This window comes from Telopea speciosissima, chromosome 7 (genome assembly GCF_018873765.1).
Source record: "Telopea speciosissima isolate NSW1024214 ecotype Mountain lineage chromosome 7, Tspe_v1, whole genome shotgun sequence".
Lineage (NCBI taxonomy): Eukaryota > Viridiplantae > Streptophyta > Magnoliopsida > Proteales > Proteaceae > Telopea > Telopea speciosissima.
In genome coordinates this window covers 18,964,728-18,978,361 of record NC_057922.1, presented here as the reverse complement: position 1 = coordinate 18,978,361, position 13,634 = coordinate 18,964,728, and the positions used below count along the sequence as shown (strand labels likewise).

At 40.4% G+C, this 13,634-nt stretch overlaps 1 protein-coding gene across 2 annotated transcripts in view; it reads right to left on the bottom strand.

Annotated features, from left to right (window-relative positions):
- LOC122667665 (protein unc-13 homolog) overlaps positions 1-13,634 on the bottom strand; it is a 142,199-nt gene that overhangs the window by 30,307 nt on the left and 98,258 nt on the right. For both annotated transcript variants that reach the window (XM_043864037.1, XM_043864038.1), the window contains exons 19-20: positions 12,065-12,182; positions 8,274-8,452 (exon numbers count right to left, since the gene is read on the bottom strand). In XM_043864037.1, the coding sequence (XP_043719972.1) occupies positions 8,274-8,452; positions 12,065-12,182 (297 nt within the window). The remainder of the gene's footprint in view (positions 1-8,273; positions 8,453-12,064; positions 12,183-13,634) is intronic.

The window sequence follows — 13,634 nt, the reverse complement described above, 5'->3', positions numbered from 1 at the left end:
TATGATTGAGAGTAGCACAAAAAGCCATCTTTCCCACTGTGTCACAGATAGAGGAGCCAGCAAATGTCATACCAATCCAAATCCACTCACGAGAGAAAGGAAGGATTCTTCTAGGGGCCGGCCAGCACTTGGACAAAATGCCTTTCCAAATGGCAGCTGAGGTAGGACAGCCGAAGAAGAGGTGATCAGAGCCTTCCAAATTGTTCCAGCATAGGCAGCACGAGGGAGAGAGAGATCTGGCGATTGTGAAGGAAAGACTGGGTTGGAAGACAGTTGGTGAAGACCCTCCAGGCTGTGAAACAATGGCGGGGAATGTGATGCAGTAATTCAGTAGATAATGTCTTTATCAGGGAATCATTAATGAATATCACATTACAAATCACACAGTGTATCTATGAACAAAAGCTATTAACATAAAAGGAGCTCACAAACTTATAGAGGATTTTTTATTTTTTCTGGAAAAGGTAACTGAAATTGTAGAGGATTTCAAATTTGAAGAATGGATGAAGGCCTTAATGCAGAAGGCCATGATTATGTGCGGCAACAAAGTTGCCATGTTGGTGTAACTAGAACAAAGAACATAAACTGTACAGGAGTAAAAACTAACTAAATAAATAAAGATGTTGTTAAGTGGATCTGAATTAGAACTCTATGCTTGGATGATTAATTCATCCCAAGCACCTTCTTATTTATAAGAATAATAGAATAGTAAAATATGTACATGAGCAATGTGGGACTAAACCACATAATACAAAACTAATAAAATAACAAAGAAAAGGTCCAGAATACCCCCACGGTATTCTGGCCATATATCTAACACTCCCCCTCAAGTTGGAGCATATATATCATGCATGCCCAACTTGACTAAGATAGGATGAAACAGCTTGCTACTCAGTCCCTTAATGAACACATCAGCCAGTTGATCAGTAGACTTCACAAAAGGAACACAAATGAGGCCGGCCTCAAGCTTCTCCTTGATGAAATGTCGGTCAACCTCCACGTGTTTAGTACGATCATGCTGGACAGGGTTATGAGCAATGCTAATGGCTGCTTTATTGTCACCATGGTTCAAAATCTCGCGATATTTCGCCGAAATATCGCTTAATTTCGTATATCTCGAGCTTACCGAGATGCGAAATCAGGTCGAAATGAAAAAATACCATATTTCGTCGATATCTCGTGAGATATCGTGAGATATCGACGATATCTCGTGAAATATCGACGATATCTCGATATCTCGATATCTCGTGAGATATCGGCGAAATATGGTATTTTGGCTTAAAGTGTCACGTGAAGGGGGGCTTTAATACAATATTTCGCAGATTTCGGTCCATATTTCGACCGAGAGCTGCATTTGCTAAGGAATTTCAGTCTTTTGCCTATTCTTCCACTCTTCCAAGCTCTCATCCAACACTCTAGCCATTGTTCAAGCACATTGTTGTCGGATTTTCGCCGGTAAACTCATCGGAGGGTCATCTAAGCTCATCATCCAAGCCTTTTTCCACTATTTAAGGTAAATTCTATTCCTCTAAAACTATTTTTTTGAAAAGACTATGTACAAATTTTGTTGGATGGTGATGATATTAATATATGTTAGACACCGGAGGCCGATCTATATCCTCACGGTGTCGAAATTTTTTTTCCATATGTATTTTTTTTTTTTAATTTTCTGGTTTTAAAAATTCATTTTCCTACAATTAAAATAGGAAATAATTAGGGGTAATATGACTTAGATGGTAATGAATTAAATATATGTTAGACACCAATGGCCGATCTACGGCTTCACGGTGTCGGATTTATTTTTCTGCTCTTAAATAATTATTTTAATTTTTGCACATACCACTCCATTGGCATCGGATTATGGTGCATCACAACCTTACGGTGGATATGGATATGGATCATCATCATATGGGCAGTTTAGTGGGGTAGGGGACTATGACTACCGATCCCGTCCCGGGACATCTTGGATCATCTTTTGTAGATAACATCTTTGCATACCCTAGCGGACCTAGCTACCAACCTCACCAGCCATACATGCAGCCAATGCCATCGCCTCTTGCGCCGGCGCCAACATCATATCACAGTGGATCATCTTCTTCACGATGGATCCATTGGTAACCCTAGTTTATATCCTAGGATAGGTTACCTACGATATGTTGATGATTCCATTTACGTGACACTTGTGGATGACTACACTCGTTTCTTCTCCGATTCTATACCGTGGTCCACATATGTCCTTCAAACAGAGAGCAATGGACGTCGACTCGGCGAGGCATGAGTGGGATTGATCCAGGGAGGCACAAAGAACTACTATTAGCGTTTAGCACTTGTAATTTGTAACTTAAGTTGTGATTTCATTGATCTATGAACTTGTGAGTTGTGACTTGCGAGTTGCGAGTCTTGTGACTTACTAACTTTGACACTTAGTGTATTGCCTTTAAGGCTTTAAGCGAGTTATTGAATATTATGGAGTTTATGAGAATCATGGCACTCATCAATGTGTATTGGCTTTAACTTGATATGTGATGAAGTTAAATACTATTATTAAATATTAACTGCCTAATCTATGTGTATTTAACTATTTATACATTAGGGTCGGCGACCGTATGTCAATCAAGGGTGCAAGCCCAAAACACCAATTTGAATTCACATTTTTACAATTTTATGGTTTAAATGTGTTTATTAAGCTTAAATAAGGCTGTCCATGAAGTTTCAGGCCTAGATATGGCCAAATACCCCCCGAGATGGACCCCCGAAATATTGCAGAAAAAATGCAATATTTCGGTCATATTTCACGATATCTCGGATATTTCGGATATCTCGGTAGGCCCGAGATACCGATATATCGCGAGATATAGTACTATGATTGTCACAATAAAGCATCATGGGAAGATGGATAGCAACACCGATATCCTGTAATAATCCTCTAAGCCACAGAAGTTCACAAATTCCTTGGGCCATCGCACGAAACTCAGCTTCAGCACTGGACCTGGTCACAACATTCTGCTTCTTGCTACGCCATGTGATAAGGTTCCCACCAACAAAGGAACAGTAACCAGAGATGGATTTCCTGTCAGGAGAACCAGCCCAATCGGCATCAGTATAGGCTTCAATCTTAAGGTGACCCGTGGGAGATAGAAGGATTCCCTTTCCTGAAGCAGACTTTAAATACCTCAAAATACGACGGACTGCATCCATATGAGAGGAATAGGGATCATGCATGAATCGCTCACCAAACTCACAAAGAATCGCAATGTCGGTCGTGTGTGAAAAGGTAGATTAACTTGCCCACTAACCGCTGATAAATACCCTTGTCAACAGGCTCACCCTCTTTCTCCCTAAGTTTTGTAGTAGCTTCCATAGGAGTATCTGAAGGATGACAACCTAGCAGCCCTGTGCCAGTCAATAGATCAAGGACATATTTTCTTTGAGAAAGAAAGATGCCCTTTGAAGAGCGAGCAACTTCTATCCCTAGAAAATATTTCAGAGGACCAAGATCTTTGACCTCAAACTCACGGCCAAGGAGGAGCTTCAAATCCTTGATAGCATCACCATCATTACCAGTGACCACAATATCATCCATATAGACTATGAGAAGAGTTACCTTGTCACCAACTCGTCTGATAAACAAAGTGTGATCAGCATTACTCGCCTATAACTGCTGAAATCATAGCCTTGTGAAATCGCGAAACCATGCCCTAGGTAGTATGTTCAGCCCATAAAGTGCACGCTTGATCTCTGACGACCTTGCCCTTGGTCTGTCATCGAGAGAAGCTGGTGGAATGTCCATATATACCTCCTCCTCAAGCTCCCCATGGAGGAAGGCATTCTCGACATCTAACTGTTGAAGATCCCACCCAAGATTTATAGCATAAGATAATAGCACCCGGACAGTGTTGAGCTTCGCCACTGGTGCAAAGGTCTCCTGATAGTCAACTCCATAAGTTTGAGTGAACCCCTTTGCAACCAGACGTGCCTTATATCGATCCACAGAACCATCAGCCTTGTTTTGACCACGAAGACGCATCTACATCCAACTGGTTTCTTTCCCGGAGGAAGAGTCACAAGCTCCCATGTATTATTTTTATGCAGTGCTCTCATTTCTTCCAACATTGCTGCCTTCCACTTTCCATCTGTAGATGCTTCCTGCCAAGTTTTAGGAATCGAAACAGAAGAAAGAGAAGATACAAAAGCACGAAAAGATGGAGAAAGAGAGCTATAAGAAACAAGACGAGATATGGGATGTAAAGTACAAGTCCTAGTACCTTTGCGGTGAGCAATAGGTAGGTCGGAAGAAGAGGGATTACCAGGAGATGGAGGATCTGGATCTGGAGCTGGCAATTGGATGGGTATTGGTGCTAAAGGGGATTGCAACTGCCCTCTGTTGGTTCTGCCCCTTGTGTAGGTGAGTATGTTGGAATTGTCAATTCTCTTCTGAAATGCACCAATAGTTCTCTGGACTGGAGTCAGCTCCCCCTGAATAGGAACATGAACAACACTATTTTCTATGGTCTCCCCCTGTAAAGGATTCCCATTAGGTAAGGGAGGAACAGCCGGAGGAGGTTGGACATCATCCAAAGGAGGTTGGGCATCAGTCAAAGGAGGCTGGGCAGCAGCCGTGGGTGCCGTCAAAGGAGGCTGGACAGCAGCCAGAGGAACCTCTAGTGGAGGAATCTCAAAGGGCACATCTTCACTAGAACTCTCCCCTTGAAGAGGTGGTGAAGAATAATAAGAAAGGGTCTCATGGAAAACAACATCCATACTCACCAAGGTACGACGGGAAGGGGGATGGTAACACTTATAACCTTTCTGGGTTGGAGAATAACCCAAGAAAATACAACGGAGCCCACGAGGCTCAAGCTTGCCTGGAGATTTTGTATCCCTAGCATAACACACACACCCAAATACTTTGGGAGGGACAATCAAGGAGGAATGGCCCAGTAAAATATCAGAGGGGGTACGGGAATTAAGAACCCGAGAAGGGAGCCTATTAATGAGATAGGCGGCAGTGAGAACCGCATCCCCCCAATATTGAGAAGGAACATTCCTCCCAAACATCAAAGCCCGGGTCATTTCCAACAAATGGCGGTTTTTCCTTTCTGCCACACCATTCTGGGCAGGGGTATCAACACAACTAGTTTGGTGAATGATGCCATGATCAGCCAAATATTTTTGAAATTGTGATTCATGAAACTTCGGTTCTATTATCACTTCTCAATATTTGGAGAGTAGCCTGGAACGAGTTTGAATCATCTTATGAAAATACTGAAAACATGAGAAAACCTGATTTTTAGTGTGCAAAAGATATACCCAAGTGTTCCGAGAATGACAATCAATAAAAGAGACAAACCAGCGATGACCAGAAATAGAGGGCTTGCGAATAGGGCCCCAAACATCAGAATGTACCAAATTAAAACAAGAAGAACTCCTTTTATTTGAAATAGGATAATTTGAACGTGTTTGTTTGGCCAGAACACAAGCCTCACAAAAAAAGTCATCCTTAGTATGTAGGGTGACCAAACGAGGAAATAAATGAGCTAAAATTCCTAAAAGGGGGTGACCTAACCGAGAGTGCCACTGTTAAAGTTCAGAAGAGACCAAGGAGTTCTGATGCAGCGGAGAAGGCAATGGTGGTGGAGAGAAGCGACCGTCATCAAGCAGGTACAAGCCACCATGCACTTTACCCAATCCAATCGTCTTCCCAGAGGCCAGATCCTGAAACACACAATGAGATGAAAAAAAAGTGACTTTGGAGTTAAGATCACGAGTAATACTACTAATGGAAAGAAGGTTAGTAGTAAAATTAGGAATATGTAAAACAGAAGACAAGGGAAGAGAGGAAGTGCAGTTGATGAGTCCTTTTCCAGATATTGAAGAAAGGGACCCATCAGCCACTTTGACCTTATCTTTCCCAGAAGTGGGAGAATATCTGTGAAACAGACTAGAGGAACCGGTCATATGATCTGTAGCTCCAGAATCTATGATCCAAGGATGGGAAGCCACAGAAGCACAATGACCTACAAATGGAATACCTGACCGGGCAAAGTGTGAACCTGAAGGAGCTGAGGAATTGGCAGTAGCTGATGTAGTAGAGGCAGCAGCAGCAGAAGTCCTGAGCATACGTAGGAGGGCCTGTAGATCATCCTGGGATAGACCAAGGTGTCGGTGGCAGGGAGTTGCAGATAGTCATCTCGGTCCGATGGGCCTTGGTCTTTGTCTTTATCTTTGTCTTGGCAGCCCTTTTAGCTTCAAAATCAGCCAGTTTCCCATGAAGTTTCTAGCACTTCTCCTTGGTGTGGTAAGGTTTGTGACAGTACTCACAAACAACAGACCCTGTAGTAGAATCACCAAGAGAAGTAATGCCACTAGGTGCAGGAGTGGCAGGGGCAGCAGCCTGGAGAGCTGATCTGTCAGTAATAGGAGGGTGCAACATGGCAGCCCTACGGTTTTCTTCAGAGGAGACTAGGGCATATGACTGTTCAAGTGTGGGAAAAGGCTTGTGACCCAACACTTGAACCCGAATCTGATCATACTCCACATTTAATCCTGCCAAGAAATCATAAACCCTGATCTTGTCCATGTGTTGCTTATAAGAAGTAATATCTGCAGCTGTACTTGGGTGAAAATCAGAAAAATGGTCCAATTGCTGCCAAAGGCTGCGCAAGGTAGCATAGTATTTGGAGACTGTCAATTCTCCCTAAGTAGTGTGAAGGGCCTTCTTCCTGATTTCATATACCTGGGCATCATTGCCAAGCTGTCCATAAGTCTCCTTGCAAGCAGCCCAAATTTACGAGGTCATATCAAGGAGAAGAAAATTGTGTTGTAGATCTGTAACCATAGAACCAATCAAGTAGGACATAAGAACTCCATTGTTGGCAAGCCACTTGTCTTGAGCAGCCCCAACCTCAGTAGGCATAGGAGTGGATCCCCTAATATGACCGATGAGGCCACGGCCAGAATGGCAAAGGAGGCGGACCTAGACCAAAGTAGGTAATTGGTGCCATCCAACTTGATTGGATTTGGAGACAAAGTATGATACTCTGGTTTGCTGTTTCCATCACCAACATAAGTAGCAGTCGAATCCACAGAGTCACCCATGGAGACAGTGAAGAATCCCAAATCGGAGAAGAGGGCTGTTGTGAAGAGAAAACCAAGAACACCTCCAAGTTAAGGGCTGAAACAAGGATGAAAGCCTTCTAATAATGAAGGAATAAGTGTCTCCAAGAATCAGCAACAGCAGCCAGAGAAAACCTTGAGATCGATATTTTCAGGGTTTTGAAAAAAACCCTGAAATTGCTGAAATCGATAAGATGATGTGAGGCCTGAAAAATGATTGTATGAGGCTGAAATTGCAGGCGAAGGACACTTGAACAGATGTGAAGCACTCCTAAAAAAATCAGAATTAACTGATAAGTGGAACCCCAAGATCGACAATTGTCAGGGTTTTGAAAAAAACCCTGAAAGTGTGAAGAGATATCGATCTTGAGGGCTGGAACTTGATGTAGCTTGATGTAGGTGCTGGAATACTGATCTGCCGCAAGTCTGAAGCTCCAATATAGTGAACAAAATCCTTGCAATATAGTGTGAATCTGTCCAATGAAGGCTGAAGTCTTCAATATTCGCAGCAAAGGAGCGCAGCACCTTATCGATCAATTCTTCATATCATGAAGTGAGGTAACAAGGGAGGGCAGCAGCTGGATCAATAGATCACCTCATCAGTGCTGCCCTATGGGACAAAGAAGAACAATGCAAAACAGAGGAAAGAAGAGGAGAGAAGAGAACAGGAGAGAGATCGAGAATTAGAGAAGGGGAGGGAATCGTGGATGGTTCTAATTCATAACCAGCTCTGATACCATGTTAAGTGGATCTGAATTAGAACTCTATGCTTGGATGATTAATTCATCCCAAGCACCTTCTTATTTATAAGAATAATAGAATAGTAAAATATGTACATGAGCAATGTGGGACTAAACCACATAATACAAAACTAATAAAATAACAAAGAAAAGGTCCAGAATACCCCCACGGTATTCTGGCCATATATCTAACAGATGTACATTTAGTATGCTTAAGAAATAATAAAACCTTAACCAGATGCATTAGTAAACAAAAACCCAACTTAACTAGGTTAATAGGTTTATCCCCACTAACACCCCTCCCTAAGAAAAAGGGAAAACCCTTAACTAAGTCTGTGAAAAGAAAAATGATAGATTTCTAATATAAGGAGATATAACCCAGTTGTAGGAAAAATAATAAGAGTGGAGTCAACTCACATATAGGGTATTCAATAGAACACAAAGTTTCGGAGTTGACAACACATTAATTTGACTAGACCTCCTCTCATCAGGCAACCTAGGATCGATTACTTCCTTCTTTACAAAAGCTTTAATTCCACTTTCTCTCTTGTGTCGCGTGAGAACAGGAACAGGAGGAATCAGATCATCTTTGCTAACTGCAAGGCCCAAATTTCATTTTATAGAATAACTTGGAGAAATTCATAGAACAAAATACATTAGAGAACGATGACTTAAGGAACATAAATATGGCATATGCAAGCATATGAATGACCAACAAGGATGCAAGGGGTTAAACTGATAAGCAAGCAAATAAGGAAAGAAATCAACACAAGAAACAACTACTAACTTAGGAAACATAAAAGAACTTAAGATTACTTTTATGACACTGCTTATGTTGATAAATTGATTTAAAAAAAAAAAAAAAACCGCATGAAAATTTATGTAAGGCCAAGTCACAAGGGACTTAACCCCAGAATAGGATCACAAGTACAACCTCAAACAGCCACTGTTTTCCAGACTTAATAGCAGTATGTGAACTTGGTCTAAACAGCAACTAAAAGTAGGTTAAGATAGTCCCAGCAATCCTTAACAGCACCTAATAGAGGTGTTGAGAACCCAACCCCAAGGAACAATAAACAGCAGCCTATTACAGCCTATCACAGAGCAGAAACGGTGCCCCAAAACCTGAGAATGAACTACTCCTAATAAACACATCAACAATGAACAAAAAGGGAAGAGTTTACCATCAAACAACAGACTTGGTATGTGGAATACACACTCAAAATCTCAGGCCATGTTAATGGCTAAATGCTGAGACATCACAGTGACATGAAAATAGAAGGTTGGTTTCAGATCTAGAAGGTAATATGCTGTAGACCAATCTAGTCGTCAGTTCTACTTCAAATCAGTATCGAAGGAAGAATTATATGTATATACTCAAGCCTCCAAATATTAGCAACAGTGGATGGATGGATGCTCAGATCAGTGGAGTCGTTGTTGCAACAGAAATCCTTGAAAAACTCAGAATCACATGTGTTGGATGAGACCTCCTTCGATCAGCAATATGCAGCAGCAACTCAAGGGAATTTCTCCAAATGAAATATAGAATTCCCAAAAAAAAAAAAAAAAAAAAAAAAGAATAGGGAAGAAAAGGGGTATCGATTAGAGAAGAAGGGGCCTCTCACCCATGGTCTCTCACAGCATTCTCATTGCGCAAAGCAAATTTTCATCCATCTAAATCATTGGGAGAGCTTTATGGCTCATACAATTTTATAGAGTTGCTGAAATACAAAATTAGAAAGTAATGGAAAAGAAAATTACTAGAAGCTTCATAAAAGAGAATATTCAGGCTTGTACACCAAGTAATCTAAGTAACTTAACTAATCTAAGTAAACTGAAATAAAAATAGAAAGTAAACAAAAATAGAAACTTTAGTAACTAACTAAATCAGCAACACAATCTCCCTTCTCTTGCTATCTTCAATGGGGCCCACAGAATCTCAAATATTCCTTGAACTTCCTTCTCCATGCAAGGTGTATGGGTCCACACCACTGTTCATTTGAACAGTAACTCGTAAACAGTAATTTTTCCTGAATTGCATCCTGCTTCGATCTACATAAAAAATAGTTGACATTACCAACTACACTATCAGGATGCCTGGAATTATACTTCCCTTACTAATGAATGGATGCCTTGGCAGTTAGGAGCAATGTTTGATATTTCAACTGGTGGGTGATTTTGAATACGAACCATGAAAGCATTAGGACCCATGCGACTCTTTTGTGATAACAAGGCTGCTATAAGTATTGCTCATAATCCCGTGCAACATGATCGAACGAAGCACATTGAGGTCGATAGGCACTTCATCAACAAAAAGTTGGATTTAGGTTGCATTTGTACTCCCTTTGTGAAGACAAGTGATCAAGTGACAAATATCTTCACCAAAGATCTAATTCCTAACCAATTCAGTACCCTTCTGTGCAAGCTGGGAATATATGACATTTATTCTCCAACTTGAGGGGGAGTGTTAGAGTTTATGTATTAGGGGTTACGTCAGTAGTTTATTGTAAGTCATATTGAGTTGTAATTTTCTCTTTTGTTATTTTTTACCTTTTACCTCCCTAGGGAGGCATATGTAATTCCAAGAATATTAGTAATGAATCAAATAGGTGAGAGAAGCCCTCAAGCTACTGACCACAATTTTCCCTCTCATTTCTTCTTCTTCTTTTCCAAGCTCTCACACCTTGTTCCTTGTTAGAATCGATCCATACCTAGTTTCTAACTCCCCAAACAGTTCTCCTTCCTTAATCAATGATGTTACTCATAAAGAATGTAACCGTAGCACGGCTAGCACCTCACCATTGACTAAGTCATTCCTTTCATCCATTATCTAGTCACCACTAGCATATAAAACTTGGAAAACAAGTGCAAGCCTTCAGAAGGGCTTTAAAAATTAAAATGGCCAAAAGGACAAATAATGATAAATTTCATAACTTGAGAGAGAGAGGGCTAAAAAATAGGGGTGCCAATCAGTTGGTCCCAGTCAGGTTGAGCTTGGGTGTCAATGAACAATGACCCAACCCAAACCCGGCCAAATTATAAAATGGGTTATGAGAAGCTATACCCCAACCCTACGATTTAAATAATTGGCTTGAACAGTAGAACCTGCTTATAGTGCAACTATTAAATGGATTAGGCTTCAGCGGGTTAGGCAGGCCGGATTCAGAATTGCCACCCATTAAAAACCAACTGATACAACAATGAGAGATCAAATATAGCCTAAGACTCCCCAACCACAGCAAGAGACTCATACAACAACAACTACGCCTTATCCAAACTAAATGGGGTCGGCTACATGGATCCTTGCTCTCCAATGGGCTCTAGCATCATTACAAATTATAAAACTTAAGCAACATCATGGAAAACACCTTCGACAACAACAACACAACAACCTCATCCCAAACTAAATGGGGTTGGCAACATGGATCCTAGCCCTCCAACTGTCTCTATTCGAGGTCATACTCGAAACAAGGCCTAAACTATGCATGCCTTTTCTCACCATTTCTCCTATGGTCATTTTAGGCCTGCCCCTAGCTATTTTAGTTCCTTCAATCTGAATATCATTCCTTCATACTGGAGCATCCCAAGGCCTCCGTTGTACATGGCCATTTCACCTGAAACGACTTTCTTGTAGTTTATCCTATATCGGGGCAACTCCCAAATCAACTTTAATAAGGTCATTCCGTACTTTATACTTCCTAATTTTGCCACATGGATGTGAAAGAAAGTGGAGATAAGGAAATAAACAAGAAGCAAAGGGATATTAAGATGCAAGGAACACAAAGATGAAAGAGCTTACAAGGAATAAGGAAGAAAGAGAAATAAGATACCAAAAAATAACAAATCCTGGATCTTTAGACTTTCCCATTAGAGGGAGTGAGGAACAAAGTGAGACCTTGCCAGGACCTTGTAATGTTAATAGAAGCAAGCACCGGAAATCAAAATGAACCATCGAGATTGTCAAATTACTGCAGAAAATAAACTGACCACTTAAAAGCAGTCTTGAAGCACATAATATAAAACAATATGACTTCCATCACTTCATGAATCATGACACAAATTTGCTTATTCATGGTTACGATGATTTTGCAAAGGCATGAATGAAAGAATATTAGTTCATGTTTCGAAAATTACACAGCTTAAAAGTAAGCCAAATATATACTTTTCTAGCAGGTAAAAAAATTAAGACATTTATTTTAGGCACTCACCCAACTTATCGGTGACATGATTTACGTAAACTTGAAATGTATTGTCAATGCCACGAAACAGGGAGCTCAGTTCCCCATACCTCATTGGAACTTTAAGAGCAAAAAATTGATCAACTGTCTGCAAGGAAAGTGCAGAAGGCATTAGTACATTCCTCTAATTGGATGTGTGATTATATTAGTGAAAGCATAAACTAAGACATAAACATGGATTCTGACTCAAAAAGTAAGAGGGAAAAAAGGGACACCCCAAACAAGATTACAACTGGTACAAACCAATCTAACACAAAAGGGAAAATTTTAAGCCAAATTTCTCATACCCTGAGGGTCTACCTAGGTAAGAAGGTCAAGCAAATGAAATGTCAGTGTTCAATGTGGCACCTGCTGTAAAATCATAGTAAAGAAAGCAGAAGTATTGCTGTCAAACATGAATATGGACTGATTTTGGACACAGGCTGTCTGAGACAGAAGGGTTTAAAAAACAAAAAAGACCTTATTACACAAAACAAGTATTTTAGATGGATATTTAAGTTTTATTAGCAACACAATATATGATCGATTAAAAAAGAACTAAGAAGAAGAGAATCAGAAACTCCAAACAGAATGTAAGAGGCATAACAAGACTCTGAAAGCAATACCATCCGATAAAAGAATACAAAGAAATAGCCGCATCCCCTACACAACAAGCAAAGGCAGACAAAACCTCAAAAGTGTGCTGCGGCAAGTACAGACTAAAAACAACCAATAACCAAGGACAGCCCCATGAAAAATGACACCAAAATAACAGAGGACGACCCTTAACAACAAATAACTTGATAAATAAGCAACAAGCCACAACCCCAAGGCCTCCCGCTCTCCTCCATCCACCATATATACAAATAGAATCACTTGGTTGGCATACCCAGTTGAGTCTACCACTCTACCCTAACTCTCCCTTAGTGCACATCTCCTCTAGATACCTTATAACCCTTGGGGCCATTTCTTCAACAGTTATAACCTTGGTTACAGCTTTGAGTATGGCTCTGGGGTAAATGGATCTAGAACCTCTGAAATACACAATTTCCATGATTTGTGATTTGTCTATCTTTCTGGCCCCATCTCCTGTAAAACGATTTCATTAACTGTCTGTCCCACAAGAAGAAGAAAACTCAACACTAATCTTCATAGCTTATTAGCCTCTTCTCAGTATCTTCCCCTAACTTAATTTGGTCTCTAACATGCATGCACTTGATCCAACACCGTTCAACTACTTATCATCCCCTTTCAAATCACAGGAAATGGCACACAGTTTCCCATAAATCAGACTCATGTCTCCCATTAACCTTTTATTGACTTTGAGATCTTCAATGCCTAAATCTTCAAATTTGAGAATAAAGAAAATATTTTTAATTCTACCCTCCTTTATGACTTCTATTCTACAATTTTAGTGCAGCGTCAATAGGAGCTAGTTTTAGAAGTCTTAAGAATTGTTTCTAAGTTGAGTCAAGAAGGATATTGAAAGTTCCCAAATAAGAGTCTACTTTATTTTATTGTTTCCCATATTAGATTTTGTAAGCTCTATAAGAGCCGGATG